The 20,515-nt window shown below is 36.4% G+C and overlaps 3 protein-coding genes across 6 annotated transcripts in view; all 3 read right to left on the bottom strand.

Moving 5' to 3' along the window:
• The window catches only part of LOC139982295 (uncharacterized), a 148,765-nt gene that overhangs the window by 115,437 nt on the left and 12,813 nt on the right, over nucleotides 1-20,515 (bottom strand). The gene's annotated exons all lie outside the window — the stretch shown is intronic.
• Nucleotides 1-20,515, bottom strand: part of LOC139982535 (uncharacterized) — a 101,981-nt gene that overhangs the window by 43,095 nt on the left and 38,371 nt on the right. The gene's annotated exons all lie outside the window — the stretch shown is intronic.
• On the bottom strand, nucleotides 3,187-7,442 carry LOC139982310 (NACHT, LRR and PYD domains-containing protein 3-like). Of its 2 annotated transcripts, XM_071995022.1 has the most exons (3): nucleotides 6,984-7,436; nucleotides 4,265-5,781; nucleotides 3,187-3,213 (listed from the first exon to the last, which is right to left on the bottom strand). In XM_071995022.1, the coding sequence occupies exons 1-3, from the start codon at nucleotides 7,072-7,074 to the stop codon at nucleotides 3,202-3,204; spliced, it is 1,620 nt and encodes a 539-aa protein (XP_071851123.1). In that variant the 5' UTR covers nucleotides 7,075-7,436; the 3' UTR covers nucleotides 3,187-3,201. The 2 variants fall into 2 exon arrangements, with proteins under 2 accessions (XP_071851123.1, XP_071851122.1); XM_071995021.1 differs by lacking the exon at nucleotides 3,187-3,213 and having other exon boundaries at nucleotides 3,540-5,781; nucleotides 6,984-7,442.

The following is a 20,515-nucleotide window of genomic DNA, read 5'->3' on the forward strand; positions in this document are numbered from 1 at the left end:
ATGGCATGGCAATGGTCGATGCCACGATTGCGACCATACACTACGAACCTTGTTGTGCTGCGCGATATCGATATCTGCTGAAAATATGTTCAGTGCTTCCACCTAGCGCAACAATCTATCAAAAGATTGGCTCCGTTTGTACTGAGCCGAGGTATCAGGTATTCATATATTGCCTCGAGTCAAATGAATATATGTCATTGAATATTCACAAAACAACTTTTTTTTATGGCCACGAAACTTTCGAAACATGATTTTCCACTACTGGTAGAGATACAAAATATTGGGAATTCTGAAATTCCTGCAAACATGCGGCTGTGCCTGTTCACTATTCACTACTGTATCGCCTAAAAAGTGATGAGTGGAAATTGTTTCTCCAGGACCGTATCGTATCGTGGGTATCGAGTGCGTCTGATATACGAACGTACGCATCACCCGCATAAAACTGGTGTTCCATCCGATGACTGAGCTGTAGATTACAATACGTAGGTAAGTATTTCCTGTCACAAGCCATCGCGGCTTCCCTCGTGCGGTCGTGCCGTAGACTAGTTGAAGTTCCTTTGTACTCTTCAGCCTAACGTGTAACGTCAAGGCCCTAATTGTAGCCTAGGCTTAACGCTAGGCCTAAAGTATAAGTAAACATGGTATTTTTGATTGAACACTGCAGTGTCTGCACAGGTCAATATTCTGTTGATTCCCAGTCCGTTGCAGTCAGCCTAACTGAGCAATTGCAGAATACGATGCCCCATCTCTAGGCCCTACTTGCTACTTATTGGACACTCGGGGCTTGTGTAGTCGAATTCACTTCAATTGCTTCGATGTATGAATTGTTTAAGTGGGGGCGGAGGAGGCGTCACCGTGACTCCGACTTCAGGTAGATAGTGCCCTTATTTTGAGAACGACATAGTCTAGTCATGAATGGGATATGGATGGATATGAGTGGATACGGAGTCGCGGAGATGGCGTCACCGTGAATCTGACTCTAGGAAATTAGGCTAGTGTCCTCATTTTGAGAATGACAGGTTCATGAATGGAATATTAATTGTTTGAGTGGAGTCCAACTCCAGGCAGTTAGGACTAGGAGAGACCGGAAAAGGGGAAAGTGAATGCGATTGTACCAGCCTCAGTTAGGCCAGGTGCAGTTTTAAAGGCAATTCATGGATTCGGTGTTACGTCAGTGCGTGTACGCAGAGAGGCCTAACGTTATTTGCCACACACTGAAGAGCTTACCCTAGACTTTTACGATCGGGGCGCGCGTGTTGCAAATTCTCAACATGTTCGAAGAATGTCCATAGAATAATTCCAGTATATATACCAGCTGCAAGAAAACGATGCATAAAACTGGTTGGAAAGTTTGATTTAGGATGTGACGAATGAAAGTCCCATTGACTTTGTACAGGGCTCAGCTGATTTTACCACCCAGTGACGTAGTTGCGTGATATTTCGCTATTGTGACGTATGAAGTTAGCGCCTCTCTCGGATTCATGAATAGCCTATATGTTCTTTCATTGGATGGGGGAGGGATGTGAGTCATGTGACCATCGAAGCAGATCGCCCTAGGCTAGACCGGAATTTTTCGAATATTAGGACCCACAGATCATCGGAGAAGGCCTTTATTAGCTGTAAAAGTAAACAGCATAAAATACTATCTTATTTGGAGCATTCCAATCAATTTCCGAATACTCTGCAACCCTTCAAACATTGCATCGTTCTCAATAGAGCGACATCACATGCTTGGACACACTTTACAGTGTGTTTTATGTTTACATCAGATGTTGCGGGGTATTCAGCAATTGCAATTTAAAATGAATCGGCTATAAGTCTAGGTAAAAAAAAAATGATCAGGTTCTATTTTTTATCAAGCTTTTGTCAAATGATAACAGAGGTTGTTTATGCAAATACCACAATATGTATAGTAGTATCGCTAGTGGATCGTTATGGGGAGTGAACTGAATCAGTGTGAAATGAGTGAACTGAAATGAACAAAAATAAATCAGTTTTTGTGCCGTAACACGTAGGCTTCTGTGGACGCGCGCTTTGAACTGTGTGTGAACATTGCTCGATTCAGAAACTTCCACGAACCAAAATGGTTCTATGCAGGATGTGTAAATGCAAGTTATTGTTCATTTGCTGGTATTTTGAGGACCACGGCATAGTTTAGAAATTTGAACATAGTGTTTTTGAAGCTGGCAAAACTATTTGTCAAATAAATTAGCAAAAAGGACAGGAAATTGTTATCGCAATGTTTTATCAACGATATGCACTTCGAAAGTGATCACTTTGTCGTGTGTGTGTGTGTGTCACGTTTTCTTGTTAGCAGGATTACTCTCGAACCAGGAGGCGAATTGCGACGAGATTTTGTGTGTAGCAGCGGGGTTAGGTGTACATGAACTGATTAGATTTTGGGCACAAAAGACTTTCATTGAGTTATTTAATTAGCATATTTTTTTGTAATTGATTGTTTCAGCTTGTGAGCAGGATTACGCAGGAACCGTATGAGCTATGATGATTTAGCTTAGCATATAGGTACAGGATAACGAGTACTTGAACTGATTAGATTTCCGGCCTAAAATATGCTAATTAATCAGTCCGACTAGGGCTGAGGTGTCGGGATCATAATCACCTGCAGCCAGGCGTTATCTGTAGCATATGCCCCCAACTTTCTTTCTCCTATAAAAAACATAGGTGAATTTCACTCCATGGGAGTGATAACTGAGCACATTCCGGTATAAGAGTGAATTTCCACTCCATTGGAGTAAATCTTAACTCCTAATAGAGTTATATTCACTCATATTAGGAGTGAGGGTTAACTCCAATAGAGTTAAATTTCACTCTTAATTTGAAGTGCGCCGAGTGATCACTCCAATGGAATGAAATCCACTCATTTGTTTTTAGAGTGATGCTAGATATATGAAGAAGACATTTACATACCAATACATGTTATCGGTCATCGATTGGCACAAAAACCCAGATTATGATGACAGCTGCCTCAAGAAACCCAATAATTGGCCTAATTAGCACCGAGCCACCAATGTGGACCATTACCGAAATATCGATGCGTGTTAGTCTTCCATCCCCTTCCTCTAATGCTATTTAAGTCCACATGTAGGCATATCCTGCAAACCTACCGGTAGCCCACAGGGGTTTGAGTTGGAAGAAAGGCCTTGACAGCTTGAAACGACAAATGATGCCAACTTCCCTCAGTTAAAAGTCTGGCTGAGTTGGCAAGGCCAGTCAGCATGAAAGAGAAAAAAACTTTTTTTGCATTTCTGTCACCAAAGTTGCACATCTTTTTGGTTGCTATTTTGCCTCACAGGTGCCATCTCCTGCGATCTGGGGGGTGCTGAAATCTCAAAGTTTCTCTGTACGCTCCGCGCCAACCAAGGTGGCGCTCTGCTTAGATAGTAACCTCCGCCCCCCCCCCCACAAGAAAGAACACCCCCCATGGCCCCTACTCAAAAAATTCTAGCTACGCCACTGAACGAGTACATATTTAGAGTACGTAGTACAATGGAAATTTAAAAAAAAATATGATCAAGAGAATTGGAATGGAGTCATGTACTGGGTTAAATATAAAAACAACAGCTTGATAGCCATAGATGTCAAAGAAAGTGGGAGTTTCTAAATTGGCATAGAGCAGTAACGAATGATGATGAAACAGTGTTTATGTAAATTAGACGAATGACTCTTTTCTGTTAGACGAATAAAGGTTAACTCTAACTGTGTTATTAGAGGCCTATCAATTTTCGAGGCATATCATCAGTATATTTTATTCGTTTTGTTTTCTTGGAGAATATAACAAAGTGCGAGTTAATTACACAATTACTGAGACGAAAGAAACAACCTTGCATAGATATCTGAATCAGGCAAATGGATTACCAATGAATTGAATTGGACGGGTAACATGTAATTCAGTCATAAATTACTTATGGTGAAATAGCAAGCAGATTGAATTATATAACATATATGAGCCGTAATTGCAATTGTACTGTCATGATGCTTAAAGCTTCAAAAGTGACGAATTGTAAACAACCTATATAATATATTACAAATCATGATAACATTCTATTTATATTTATACTACATTATATTGCAATGGTAATCCGTATAAGGGAAATAATTACTACTTTATTATGGTGGGCTTTGTAGTTAGATTGTATCTGATATCATAGAACTGAGGTATATAAGGAAGTTCGTAAAGAATTAAAGAAAAAGACAATGATAAATCATATAATAGTAACGAATGTGTATACTCGATAATACTTACGTCATGACTTGACGCTATCTGTAGCAGCTGTACGGTAGACCTCTGTAGTAACTTGCTGTCTTCTTTACTGATGTTAACCCTCTTAGAACAGAGCTCTGTAACAGTCTTCCTGATCTCCTCAATGTCTCCATTTTGTTCCAAGATGCAGAGGATTGCAAACTTATCACAATCCTTTTTCTTCTTCAAATATTCGATGATATTACGAGCAGCTTTACGACTTAGTCCACATGCGAATCGAAATACATACTGAAGGTCAAATGGATCCATCTTACCTACAATCTGTTCTAGTTCAAACGCATTGTTTGCATTTGCAGTGACAATCGCCAACCTAAACGACGCAAACCATTCACAGAATATTTTATGGTAGAATCTTACTTCAGTATTGGTCTTGATGTCCCCGCTAGAAGTTTCTCTCTTTGAATCTTCAAGTATCTCCTCCTCTACTAAAATACCCACACGGAGATACATATCATAAAACTGCTTACCAAGTCTCTTACAGAGTTGTTTCTTATTCCATGTAATCTGCTGGTTTTCTTTGTTTAGACCCTCAAATGCTACTTTGTCCAGTTCCATGTGATTATTTTCATATTCGACAGAGTAGCTAACTACATTGTGGTCAGATGCCTTGTTTCTAGTGTGACTATGGAAACATTTTAACATGTATACGAACAAGTCTGTTACCGACTTAAATTTCCGAAAGTCGTCTCGTTCATGAGTCATGTGAGCGAACGTAACAAAGAACAGAGGTACTTGACAAATGTCATCAAGGATTGGGTTTTCTCGCAATCCTCGCTTGATTTTATCAACAGCATTTTCGTTATTTTCACCTGTAATAGCCTTGCGAATATACTGGTCACGTGCTGTTTCGTCAAACCCAATTAATTTCAGTCGTTTCGGTGATGACCTTTCGAAGTCTGTTGGTATAAACCTAGTTGTCAAAGTTACATCAAATGTTTCAAACAATTTGGATTGAATGATGCGCCAGATATCACTTCGATTACTTTTGTCTCTATTTGGATATTCGTCAAAGCCGTCCAGAATTAGTTTTACTGTAGTGCATCGTTGCAAAATATCTTTGATGTCTTTGGAATTCAAGTGGAACTCACTCGGCAATAATATAACTTTGATAGCTTTATAGATTGATCTAACATTACCCAACTGTCTAAGTTTCAGAAGAATTAATACATCCGCTGCCGAGACAGGAGAATCCTTGACACCATTACACCAGTCATACGCTAGCTGGAGGGTCAGAGTTGACTTACCATATCCAGCTTCACCCTTCACGATACGCCTTTTATATAACCCTGGACTTGAATCAGTGAAAATGTCTTTATACGAGCTCAAACGTTCTTTCTGTGAGTTTTCGGACTGAGTTTCTAGGACGTGTTCGATACCTCCCTCAACAAAAACCTGATCTATACAATAGAGTCTGTCCTTTATGTAGGGAATTGGCTGTAATGCGTCATACTGCTTCTTGTAAACAGTCTTCAGAGAATCTAGAAGTATGCACTTCTTTTCTGGTAAGAAAATATGGAATAATTAATGTAGTCAAAACAAACGAGTAAACGTAATGCTGAGAAACGTCTGAAGGTGTTCATAGCATATATACATTGTGTGTGTGTTATATAAACAGCAACATTTGCAGCAAAATCAATAATATATTGTTACTATACTTATAGTGCATCTAGATGTTACTTAATTTTAAGTCTTTTGGTCACTCTCATAGGATAATTAATACTCTTAGCCCAGTGAACTGTTCATAACAAAACGTTGCGATTGTTTATACGCTATTTAGATTCCTGGGTGAGATATGTCATCAGTATGCTAGACGTTATTTCTTTCACTAACATCTCAGTGCATTTCAATATCAGATAAGATATGTTTCATTGCTTTGTTTTACTTTAGGTCAGGTTACAACATATACTTTATTTAAATACTTGTGTGATGCATTCAGTTATCATAGACCAAAGACATACCGATGACTCATATGTTTGGCTTTACTGAGTAGTTGTAATAACTCAATGAAGCTTGAATATTTTATTTTTCTTCTAATGACACGTATTTAGCAATCAAGGGTTTTTATTTTCAATTGTCTTCAAACGACTTCATTAATGTCACTCACAAAAGCTGTAAGTGTTTCCAATTTATGTAATTATACCAAAACGTAAGAAGGAGGGGTTTGGGATGGAGGACTAATGTCGGTAAGAACATCATTCGTTTCGTATGTCTTTTATATGTTCCGATGTTTCTGTCCCTTCATGTTATTTTCAACTTGGACCAATATCTTACCAAAGGGAAGCAGTTCATATAAGCTAAATGAGATTCAAGCCAAGACACTACCATTAGGCTATGTGACATAGAAAGCTGTCAAGAGAAACTTTCAAGAAACATATAATCCATTTTAAGAGATAACTCAACATCAATGTGTTTTTTTTCTAGAGAAATAAACGGATTCAGATTATATTGGCATTGGTATTACAAATGTTTAAAGTGACAGCTCTCAAGGATGACAATGTAACCAAACATGCTGATTGAGTCTGTGTCTTCAATGTTACATTGAATTTGTCTCAACTGTAAGAACAGCAATGACAGTAGTTATATTGGTAATTCGGAATGAGGTGTTTGTTAGAGTAATTGCACTTTTCCATCCATGTTGTTTTGCCCCGTTGTACAATGCGCATGGTAAAGAATATGATAATATATTGAATGTGTTACTTACCTGCTAAAGTGAGTGCTGACTGTGAGGCTGACGCCGTTCCTTTGTGAGTGAGATGTTTCTTTCTCCGCACGGCTTTCTTTTTACCTGGCATTTCCAGAGACTTTAAACAAGGTCATTGACTATCAATTTGTGGTTGAGGTTAATTATGAGACATTCATTGTCGATATCCTTGTCCCCATCGATACCCAGACTTTGGCTGGTAATTTCATGCGATAGCTATTAAAAAACCTTCGCGTTTATAGAGAACGGGTAAATCAGGTGTAGTCATTATCGTCATATTACCTGATAAATGTTCATGTCCTATCGTGATTGGCAGGTATTCAAATACGCGTTCTCTAGACAGATAGCAGGGGGATAAATAGGGAAATGTGAGCTTACTCTACTAACGTTGTAAGAAAACCTTGACTTACTTTGTATTTATTTATTAAAGGTCATGTGAAGTCTTTGTAAACTGTTGACATGTGATTTTAAGTAATCTAAAATTGTAATTCTTAGACCAATTTGTATTGCTAAAATTCCTTACCACAGTCTTATCTTGTGTCTATGCTAACAAAAGGTGTGTAAGTAGCAGCGTGTTTTGTAAACGTTGATGAAAATTACGTTAAATAATTTACACAAGACCCTACCTCCTTAAAGTGACGTTTTTTAATTAGATCATGTATCATTAAGTAGGTGCACTTGATGCAAATGTACGTGACTTTATATTACCACCATATCTTAAATAAACATTCGCAGTTAATCGTAGAATGACATAATGCAGTTCACTATACACGTGATTAAAAGGAAAGTAATAGGGGAAGATAATTTTAAAACGAGAGGGTATGTCCTGGGGATCGTTAAGCTGATGTGCATTTGTGGCATATTAAGCCTATACATAGGACATTCTATTAGTAGGTTTACCTCAGCAAGGTTTTAGTGATAGTTACTTTCATTTTCTTCGCGGGAGTAAAACCGAGGAAGATGCAAACCCCTTAAGCCATATTGATATGGGTCTAGTTACACACGCGCTCATTCTTTAGTGAATGGTGCTGTAGTATATAATACAAGTTTTGACGTGAATTGCAGATGTTGTATGTGTGTATCAGTATAGCATTCCTTGCTTCTATCATATGACTTCAACAAGGATATATATTCGATCATATATTTACGATAATTATAGTGTATATAATTATCATTCCACAAACCGTATCATTCGAATGTTTTATTTTCGTACCTGGCACCCCTGTGCTAAAGGAGCAGTGGTCCATGTTCTCCATGATTCTAAGCATGAACTACAGTGTACCGCGTTTATTTCATAAGTTGGTTGTTCACTTTTTGTGTTTAAACAGGGATCGATCATATGGTGTTGTGGGAGTTTTAAAATATACGGGAACTGACATTTAGTGCGTGCCCCCTTGTATTACAAACGGAGTATTGATAAGGGCCTTCTTATGTGATATCGGATATATCTTAACCCATATGTTATTCTGAGCCTTAGACTCCTACGTGTAAGTTTAGTGCTTTAGAATACCAGCTGGCAGATATGTCCAGGGTGCTTTTGTTAACCCGATATTGTTTCTGACCTTTTTTTGAAAGTTTTATGACATATATATATTTAGATAAATTTGTTTTTCATATTTGAGTTTTAGTTTCAGTAAGATTGGAGCTGGGGCGGCTAACGCAGCATACAACACCGATAAACACAGACAATCATTTAACATGGTGGTCTACTTTTTAAGCCTTTGAGAAGATATTTGAGAAACCCCAATAATCCGGGTCCAGCTAGTGTATGGTATGTTATTTGCGGTGATTTATAGTCTCTTTGAAGTGTGTATCAAGTGGGAAGCATACACTTAAGGTCATAAATCATAAAACATTGAAACAGAAAACGTAGCAAAACTCACGTTTTTAGAGTTGAAAAAAAAGGACTACGGTTAAATGATGGGCTATTAGGAAAAACAAAAAAGTCTGACACTATACAGTTCCAATATAATAAAGATATAACAAATCATCCTAACGATTAACAGAGTTACAGCGTTTGCGAAAACAACTATCAACTATATTGTTTGATAAAATTGGAATCAGAAAGTTCATATGTACTTTCGGGCGTCTGGTCGATATATTATTTATTCTTCATATTTGTATCATGAAGATAAAGAGATCTTGAAGATTGTTTATCATAATTTGCGACGAAACTAACAAGTCACTATATGTCTAAATGCACGTTCAAATTCAATACGATTAGCTAACAAAGTAAAATACGGATCTGTATTATTTAAATATGCAATTTGTGAAGCTGCTAAAGAAACTAGCTATTTGAAGTTTGAGTCTTTTAATTTAACGTATAAAAATGTTTTAAAAAATGTTATATCGCAATGGATAATCAGTTGATATATATTTTGGAACATCGGAATATTGACAATTCCAGATGTACTGTGCTTCACAAAAAATAAATCATGATTTACTGTTTAAAGTAACGTACAACGTCAACATTTGAGAGAAGATTCAACAAACTCAAAAGTAATGCAGCGTATAAAGAATACATGTCCTAAAAAAATGAATAAAGATATAAAGTAACATTGTGTTACCTATGTTGATATTTTTATGTTATTACTTTTGTATTTAATTATCGATTAAAAACATTACCTTTTCAATGTAGGGAATTATTATTTTTTTGACATGTAATGCTGTAGTCCGAGTAACAAGTACTTCTCAGAGCTCGAGGTCCAAGTAATGTTGTTAGGTGAGTACTGGGTATCAGTGTCCAAGAACCACATATTATAATCCGAGTACGAGTACTTTTTAACTGGCATTTTAGTTACTAAATTCACAAGAGAGTCATGTTTATAACTTCTCTCATGTGATCATTGAAAGTAACGACATGTTGTTGACTCAGATATGAGATTTGTGTTGAACACAACAACATTTCTTCATTTAAAAAATCACGACTGGAATTGGCTCTTTAATTTGGGCCATGGTGGTAAGGATCAACAGTTACTACAACCTTACAACACATATCGATACCTGTATCTTTTACGTGGTGTTTTAATTATTCATACATATACCTACTTGTTCCTGTTATTCATTAAAAAAAATGAGGTAAACTGCTAAATATTCTATCTCTATTACATATTATACTGTGTTCAGATATTCTTATATAAGAGATTTTAAGAGTAAATTCATATGCAGCTAAGGGCGAAAATAATAATATGAACCTTTTTCAAATAACGATTTAAGAGTATTTATTAACACAACCGTGCGCTGATACCTAATATAACACCTAGGTAATACTCTAAATATGCCTCAGAATGCACCATTTGATGGCTATATATGATTTTTGTTTTTTTTTTCTAGATGAGGATCACTAAACCCTCGAGATTCTTGTCGGCTTCAACGACCTAATTTGCTACTCTTTTACCTAACGTATGTCATATTTCATTTGCTGTCGCCATTCTAAACAGGTTCACGCCCATATCTAAACCTGTTCGGGGAAGTTAGAACTTGTCAATTTGCTCTCTATCTGTGAAATTCTGTTCACGCCACTATTCATCATATAGTTCGCAGATATTTCTTACTCAAAATCTATGTCACTACAAAACTGGTTGAAGGATATTTTATCTCAGCAGCAAGGACTTGGTATTTGAGTTAAACGTATCGGTCATACAAACCTAGCTAAGATGGTGTAAGTATAGTCATATTTTGGACATGTAGCATGTTTTAATCATTCACGGTCTTGTGATCATTACTCTGAGAAACATTTTTGCTGAAATGTTAATGTATTCATATTTTCTCTACGATAGCAAAGAATTCGTTTTTGTAACCATTGTCAGCATCTGGCAGGAAATGTGACGTCCTGAAGGAACGATTGCAAAAGGAAGCAAAATATCACAAACAGATTTAAAAAAAGTATGTAGATTTAACTCCGTTTTGCCCATATTATGTGATGTATTTAATTTAATTGGTTAGGATATAACGACCCCTTGGTCAAATTCCCAGTCAAATTAGAACTTTAACTCCAATACTGATCTACGTATTACTTTCTTTCTCAAGGTGACCCATCATTTGGCCATTGGAGATAACTCTAAATTGCTAGTGTAAGAAGTGACCCAAAGCATATTCTTGTTACCGTATATATGACGAACCTGTACTTCAAAGTTTGAAAATGGATTGTAAGGTAATAATACTCCACGTATAGGTTTTCTTTCACAACTTAACAAACCCATTTGTGGTTTTTAAATTAGTATATCATCTAAAAAATAGAAATATCTGACAACAAACATGTCCATTTAAATCCAACTGTATTGCCCAGTAATGGAAGCATGATGATATTTTACAACAGTAACGCATACAAATGCAGAATTTCGTGATAAACATTTCCTCGTGATGTGCGTTGATGTTTCTAGTTATCTTAAGATAGAGAGGGGAAACTTACCGTTGGTGAACTGGAATTAACGAACTATAACTAACATCTTGAATCTTTTGCAAGGTGAAAAATCATTATCCACATGATTACAAAATGGCGGAGTACGAGGTAAAACTGAACATAATGAGCTAATGCCGTTGACGCTTGCAACGACTAGTAATAGCAAATGACAAAGTTCATATTTACCTTGCTTGATAGTTTTTTGATAAAGTCAACATTTTGGGATATCGTAAAGTCCCTCTGATAGCCAAAGTTCATGTTGACATTTGATAACTGAACTCGGGTATGTATCAAGAAAGTATTTTGCCCGATATGATATGATGGTTCAAAATGAACTCTTAGTGCTCTTACGCAACATTGCACTTGTGTAACATGGAATTTATCGGAACGATAAAATGCAAGTAGAATTAATTAAAGGAAATGTCAGGTTCGATTACGTTAAGTCAGTGCTACTCTAGCCTAGCCAAATTATATTTCTTTCTTTTATTTCTTTATTTTTTTTGGGGGGGGGCTGCTTTTCGTGAACTTTTTTTCTCAGGAAATTCTTGGTAATACAATTGACATCGTCATTGGAGGCTAATTGCTTTCCAATATTGTGTTGAAGTATCATACTGCGAGCATAGTTATCGCGTCTCATTTGTATCAACTAGCTTCTCATTTTAGCATGTAGTATTGGTGAACATCTTAAACTATCTGGAACAAATGCGTAACCACTTATACTTCTGACAATGTGTGTGTATTTTTGTTATGATGGGGATGGGGTGCAGGCCCAGCCTTCCAATGACAGAAATATATCACAAAAAATATATAACTAGTATGTGTGGTACATTCTTATAAATCTATAGATAAGCTGGAGGAGGTAATATTTTATCTACGACCGCAGTACCAGAATGTTTGCTGCCCCTTGATCTGAAAATGGCGTACGTCTCCGGAGAGAGAAACTTACAAGGAAATTGGTGGTATATGTATGCTCATTTACAGGAACATCAACATTTACGTGAATGTAATAGATGATTAAGTTTCAATCCAACATAGATGTTGCCAATGTAGTAAAAAATATATCCGTTTAAAGCATATCAAATACCATTAATCCCATATTTCCTTAACAATAAAGTCATGATATATGTTAACAAAGGTGGCACAGCCCATTTAGCAGTGTAATCAGTCATATACCAAATAATAAGATGGCAATGAAAATATTATTTGTTTCAAGTAACGCATCACGTAATTGTTATTTAATTCACATAGCTTATTGAAACAACGAAACTAACATGTTGTTTGCTAAATATGAAGGTATATGAAGCCTGGTGGTGAAGGAACCAGGGATCAGACTAATCTATCGTCTTGCAGAAATGTAGGGCACTAACTGAAACATGAAAATAATTGCAATAAAAAAGATATATATAATACATGGTACTGTCATTCAGTAATCTAACGGCTTTAACTGTAAGAAAGGGAAAAAAACACATTGGTTGTCATAGCTATCAGGATTTTAGAACCACCGCTTATATAATTATCAGTATTTAATAGTAACACAATATATCAACATAACGCAGCGATAAATGACTGATTGTAAATTTAGCATAACCTCTACTACTTTAACGAAATTCATAAAACGGAAACATTTTACATCTCTTAGTTAGTTTCATTATTAAACACGGACAGCCGCGTCATAGTTTTATTCTAAGTGCGTTCATTGTTCAACTTGATTGTTCAACGTCATAATCAATCTCAATACGTCACTTTCGTAACCGCGGATATTGGTTAAAGCTATGTTTCGTTGTATCCAAAGAAGCTTTATGTGACCCTAATAAGAAGACAGAGAAACCAAAGATATAATATCTTACATCAAACGCTCTGAAAAACTAATTCCAATATCAATTATAAATTCGCACTGTTTCAGGTGTGGCGTTCTGTCGGGGTATCACAGAATAACAACAACGGCACAAAGGTGTCATGTTACACAGATAATACCATACAGTGGATATTGAACAGGACTCTAATAGAACCGAAATCCACCGTAACTGCCGCAATACTAATCATGCGGTGGGTTCTCAAAAGAGAAAAAAAAAAGTAATATAATTACAGGAAAAACTGGAAGAACTTCCAGGATCCAGCAGCCAATGACTAGACTGGAAATGTAGCTTGTAGTGGCGCCCTCCCTGCCCGTATGTACAGTAGGGAAATGTGTGTTATATATTGCTTCCACATATCAATGCTCAAAGTAAGTAGAAAAATACTGCATAAGTAAAATAACGTATTTGATAAGACAGAAAACAACACTCAATAAATTCGTATATTATATGATATACCTGACTGACGCTTCTTTTTAAAATAACCGACCACCAAATTTAAGCATTGTAGTCGTTTCTAAACTTTAATTAGAGTCATGTTATACAATAAACTAACAGACTGCAATGTATTAACCAGCTACTTTGTATAGTACGCCTTCAAACATGAGAGCGCACTGCACCATAGCTATTACACTATCATCACAATCAGACCGTTTCAGCAATATATTTATGTATTCAAACCCTTTATCATAACTAACACGTTCTAAGAAGACACAATGCAGTCTCTCTTTACTGATATGAACGTGGTTGGGGTACTTGTCACTGCAGTCTATCTTACAATAGTATCAATAAACCAAAGTTCAGCAAAACGAAAGCAAATCTTGTATTAGCCAACACTACTTTGTTTATTGAGCAAACAAAACTATCCATCAATTATATAGGAACTGATGTTTCGTAATACACAAGGTTAAATCGCGTTCAGCTATTCGTTTAAACTACGGTAACCTCGCATAGGCAAAATAATGTTGGCGATACTTTACAATAATGCTTGAAACTTGAAACCAATGTGAGTACAAACGGCATTATTCAACCTTCAACTTATTATAGTGTAGGCAACAAACAAAACAAACATTGGTCAGCGCAGCTCTGCCGATGTCAGTACAGTGCTAAAAATATGTTTATATAAAGTGGCAACTTAACTTTGACAGTCTAGACTTTATAATTTGTGTTACATTAAAACAACCATCGACATAATAGTTACCGTTTTATATCATTGGTACAAATACAGCTCAGCCATAACATCCAACACAAAGCTTCATCACTGTATACAGGTGTTATGAAACTAATTTTAATTTAATTCACAGAACATGTAGAGCGTCAGTTATACTATTTACAGATGAAAACAACTGTGGAAGAACTGACCGATGAAGAACTCTGCTGGGGGGTAATGTGTGTGTTCACAATTGTGGGCGTGACAACAGTGATATACTGGTGGGATTGAAGCTGCATGATAGGTTTAGTTATATTCGTATTAGATAATTTGTCTTCAGTAAAATTGATAAAAAAGGTTGACAGTAAAGAATGAGTAACTTCGCGGGCTTTTCATCACTAGCACATTGTCGGTCGAAAAATTTCACATCAGGCCAGAAACCATGGATGAGTTTGTCAAAGAAAACTTAGCAGAATGGAATCTATCATCATTGAATGACATATTTGAAAGTAAAGTTTGTTTTGATTATTGTGATGCAGAAAGGTTTGACCTATTTTCTTTGAAATACGTGCGATTATCTGAACAGACATTCAGTAGGCCAATGAAGTGGGCTAACACTAAGTTGACATAGTGAAAGGGCTATAGGCCCAACGTTAGGACAGGTCTAGCGATGGATAAGCCTATACATTGCTAGCTGTCGAACAGGTCTGCTTTACTTTAGTACCTTAAATAGGCCTACGTTAAACCGGTTGCCGTGACTTATGCCGCCCTATAAATAACTGCCCTAAAAAGGATCGAACCGCCACTAAATATGGTTACTCTTGTGTGCATTTGCTAAATTTTACGACAGAAATTTAGCCTACTGTAGCAACTACCATATCACGATTGTAACTCTCCTTAGTTTGTGTATAGGCTACGCATTGCCTAACAGTATCAGGCTAGGCCTGCTGATACTAATGGCTAAGCGTATACTTATGTTAATCCCCACTGTTAATTGTTACTAAGTTAAGCTAGGACTATGTGTCAGGCCTATTAAAGTGTTAAACTAATCTAGCCTAGGCCAGCTTACAAATATAATTACACTTCAGGGAATAATTTATTTAGTATCGCATCCCATTTTGCTACACAATCTGTTCAAATTGTACACAAATTGAAAAATGTGTAGCAGTTTTTTGCATGCATAACACTTGGGTTTTCAACGATTTTACGCTAAAGAACTGGAAAACCTCAGAACTGCCACGCAAAATTTGAACACTAAATTATTCCCTGCACTTACAGGGATAGGCCTAGTAGTAGTATTGCAGTAAATACCAATGAGCTAGCGTACTTTCATATATACGAGTTCTGTTGCATTTGTTTGCAAAAAGTAATTTGGAAGTTTGGAAAGGTTTTACCTAGCTATACCTACCGTGAGTATGAGAAGGGCAGCAATTACCTCATGACGTCATGGTATTGTCATTTAACTCCACATGCTAAACATTTCTGGGTAGAAAACTTCCAATGGTACTATCTTACTTAATTATTAATACATAGACATACTGAATCTCAAAAAGCCAGCTTTGGTGAAAGCTGAGAAATTTTGCAGAGATCGGCAATCTTGGCTTTGCTATATTGTAAATTTCTCGGTAACGTAAACCACTTGATATTGATGCACACATTGTACACCAACGGACAACACTTGCAGTTGCTCAACTATTGTTAATCAATGTATTAAAGTAGTAATCACTGTGAAGATGATGTGAAGATGATGCATAAAGTCACTTTGTGACTCTGAACAATATGGATAACATATGCCAAAATATGTTAATTCGCATGTTTCCCAAAATTATATTAATATTCCTTCTTCCGCTATATGACATCTTAATCCTGTGCTGGGAAACTAGATACAGGTCCATTTGCATACATAAGCATATGTTTGTACACAAATTAAAAAAAAATTACACTAATCAAACATTAACTAATGGTGTTTGCAGCTGACAGAAAGGTAAAACATGCACTAAGCTGAAGTTGCGTCGTGTGATAAGCAAAACGAAGAAAACATGATTTGAAACTGAAGTAGTTATTCAAAGATTGGTTTCTGCATTTTCTGTATTTTTCAGATGAAAAGAAAAGTAACATTGGATTGAATTTGTTGCCCTGCATTTTACCATCTAGGAGAAAAGGGAAGAAGAGGTGCAGCATTGATGATGCGATGACATCCTTTGTGGATCTTCAACCTGTAAGTTATTATGGATTCTTCAGTAACACTCAAGTTGTCACAAATCAATGAAACAGTTTGTTTTTGTAACAATTGACATGCAGACTGATGAATTTGTAGTGAAACACACTATCAGCTGTGAAAATTGTAGTGACTATGCAGTATCTTCGACCAATTGGGTCTTTGAAGCCAGTCTTTTTATGATGCTCTTTTATGCTGTAAAATGCTTTTTTGTGTGTTTTCTTATAGTACTGGCAGTAGTGGAACTGGTAAAGTGTGGAGCTTCCCTTGTTTAAAGTTGTTAAACAGACTCTCTTAATGGACTTATTTTCCAAGTTTTTGATTGTTTTGATGGATAAAAAAGGAACTTCCAAAAATAAGGCTACAACAGACAAGGTTGCCTGTCTGTTTATAGACATGACTAGTTACTTTGTTTTAAAAGGATGACTGAATGTCTTGTGAGGTAAATTTCTTCCAGGGTGGTTAAATACTTTACAATTTTTCCCGAAGGTGACCATATTTGAATATCTGGCATATTTGGGGCAAATGCAGCATACCTTCAAAGTGTTCTTTTCCAGCAGGTGTATATTTAATTTAATTTTTTCCTGTTTTTTTTTTAAGGTTGGCACCAACATGCCCAAATACTTGGAGGAAGTTGACAACCGCCAGCCTTTTTGTCTTAATAATGGGTGTTCGGGATGCTGCCCATCAAATTTTTGTTGTGGCGGATGGGCATAGATTAGAGCAGCTGACCCTACTAAAGGCTCTGAAGTTTGCTTCAAGTTGCTCTATGTATTAGACCTTCACTATCCGTGGCAATGTGCGGTCACATGGGAGTCTGTCCAGAAGGTTCTTTACGGACTGGACAGTAAAGTCAAATAGAAAACATCACCTGCCGTAATTGCAATGAGGGCTGCATTGAAAGCAGGAATGGATGACTGATGCCAGAAGCTTGAAACATCATCACTTATCTCCAACTATTGTTCATTTTTTTTTTATTGTAATGGTTTGTAACGTGTGTAAACTTGTCATCAATATCATTCTTTTGTTATTACTTTTCTTCCTATCTACAGTACTATAGTTGGCCTATCTTTGTCAACATTTGCAGCAATTCTTCCAACCAATCTCCCAAGAGGAAGCTACAGTCCTACATACGGGTTTTTAAGTTTTCAATACATCGTAACTACAAATGAGCTTTCAATTTGTGTGTACTTATCTGTCAAAGACCAGAACTATGCATTCAGTTAGTATTCATTGTTCAACCTTAGGGACATGTGAGTCCATCAAGTTTCTCCTCTGGTCCTCTATAATACTTTTACATAGTCAAGACTTTCAGTTCATGAACAATTTCTTAACACTTTTTATTTTCACTAATAGCATGATAAATCAAAATCAGTTGTATATTTTAAACTTCATAGACATGGTATTGCTGTTCATGGAATCAAGGGTCGTTTGACTAACTGAAACCGTGATGAAAAGTTCAAACTATGATTAAATCTTACTGAAATCAAAACGTAAAAACGAAAAACGAAACAAGTACATAATTTTCATGGTTCCATGTCAAAAGGGAACATAGGTCAACATCTGACAACCTTGTAGCACACAAATTACATGTGATGCGATATTCATGTATGTTTCATCATATTATACGAAACCTACGTTGTATTTGATTGCGCTCAATGGGTTTTGAATAATAATGACTAAACATTTTCAGCAGTTCAAAAGATTTCCCTATTCAACTCCTGCTGGAATATTTTAAGAAAAGATGACTAAAGGCGGTAGTACAACATTTTTCTAGTTTTAAAAGTTTTCATAGTTTTAAAAGTAATTAATTACTTGTAGTTTTATGCTTACTTTAAGCTTCAAATCTTTCACCATGTGTGCTATCCATGTTTTTTGTAGTAATTTTAGCTTCTTTTTTTTTAGTAGTAATAGCTGCACTTGAAGTATGTTAAACACTTACCATAATATTGTTTTAATGTCTACATGTTTACTTATTAATATGAAACAAACACTTGTAAGTATTACCTTCTTTATATCCGTCCATTATGCCTCTCATTCTTCGAATGCATTTGCCTGATTATAAATCTATATATATATTTACACCACTTGCCATCAAACATTCTCTTACGTTTAAATTCTGTTTTACTGTTTGTTTATTGAAGATATACTAAAGATGTTTTATAAATAGATAGTTACACCCTCGAGTTTTTGTACTTGTTTATTTTTGTACACGTTTTTACTTGTTGGCGTTTCAGTTTGTTGTTCCGAATATGTACTATGCTACATTACAATGCTTTCTTTATACAATATCCAGGAAAAATGACAGTTCTTAATGCCTGATGCATTCATAAGGAGAGCATCTGAGACAGCTGATTAGGTTGAGGGTCTGTATCTAACAAGGATTCTTAGTACTTAATTTACCAAAACTGTGCTAAGTTTATAGGCTGTTTTTTTGTCCTGGGCCTAGGTTATTAAGGTTATTTGATAAAGAGGTGGGTTTACAATCTGACAATGCTGTCTCATGAAATAATGAATCAAATCCTGGTTATGCTATGGATAAAGAACCAGGTAATTTGTTAAACCTCTGACATTTTTTTCTGTTTACAAACTGACCATTGTCCATGGTCACTAACTGGCCATTATTCTTAGTCACAAACTGACCATTAATCCTGGTCACAAATTAACCAGGATCTTGGTGAAGCTTATTTGACCAGGATTTCCTAGTCAAATTGACCAGGATTGTGTAGGTGGCATACTGACCCGGAACCTGGTAAACTTTTGACCCCTTCCTGGTGTATGTTAACCAGGGCTTTTTTAGAGTGTACGGGCAAAGGTCATTAATTAAGGTTCGTTACTCGTTGGGAAGCGATTACAGGAGTAGGGCGTAGGGTTGTGGGGTGCGCGTTTTCATGCAGTTGGGAACAATCTCAAGAAGTGATGATTGCATCCGCTCCCGCCCCCCCCCCCCCGCCCATGATACGCCATTGGATCCACTACATGATATTCACAGGAGAAGTGTTTAATTCTCCAATCGCATATGGAATTTATTTTCAGATTCATTGTACGAGTTTTGGTACTAGGTTTGGGGTTACAATTATCATTCAGGTCGGAGTGTATAACATTTTATCTCTGGATGGCAGTGTTGCATCGAAGGACATAGGTCTAGTGCAGTTTGCATATAGATCCTGGTCTTATACAGATATGCGTCATGTTCGAGACCAGCCACAGTTGGTTTCATGACACAATTGTACAATTGTTTAAGGCGTCCATACACACGCGCGTCTTTTTTTCTAACCTGAGGACGCGCATAACGCCCCACCCCTCTCCTGGATAAGCGCCTGAGCACGGCCATATGCTTAAATTCATTCGATTAAAAAATGAATGAACCTAGTGTCCAGTAAAACCAGTTTTGGAACAACATCTGTAAATCGTAAACCCCTTTAATGAATATGTGCAATGACACACATCGTTCAATTTACAATAGAATGACCCTGGATTGCAACGGGACAAGAGTGGCATGATGATTATCACCATGACATACTTTATCCGATTATAGATGATACCTACATAAGGTCATATAATTTCTTTCATAGTAGGAGATAAAACAGACACTATTTTATCACCTCTAACAGGTGACATATCAGGAAAATAAACAACAAAGTCCAACAGAGACGAAGTTAGCCAAATGAGTAAACAGTAGTATCAATCGATATCATAAATATGAAGGCAAACAATTTGTTCAGAAGAATAGACAAACAAATGCTCAACAAAACGAAACGACCAAGCTATGTAAACAACTATTTACCAACAGATTTACTAGCATCTGGCATAATGATGTGTCAAGTGTGCAAGTCTGATATTGTTGAGCTACTTACTTAACACACTGAATAGGGCAGATTATGTCAAACTTCATACACTACGATGAGC

This window comes from Apostichopus japonicus, chromosome 16 (assembly GCF_037975245.1).
Source record: "Apostichopus japonicus isolate 1M-3 chromosome 16, ASM3797524v1, whole genome shotgun sequence".
Taxonomy (NCBI): Eukaryota; Metazoa; Echinodermata; class Holothuroidea; order Aspidochirotida; family Stichopodidae; genus Apostichopus; species Apostichopus japonicus.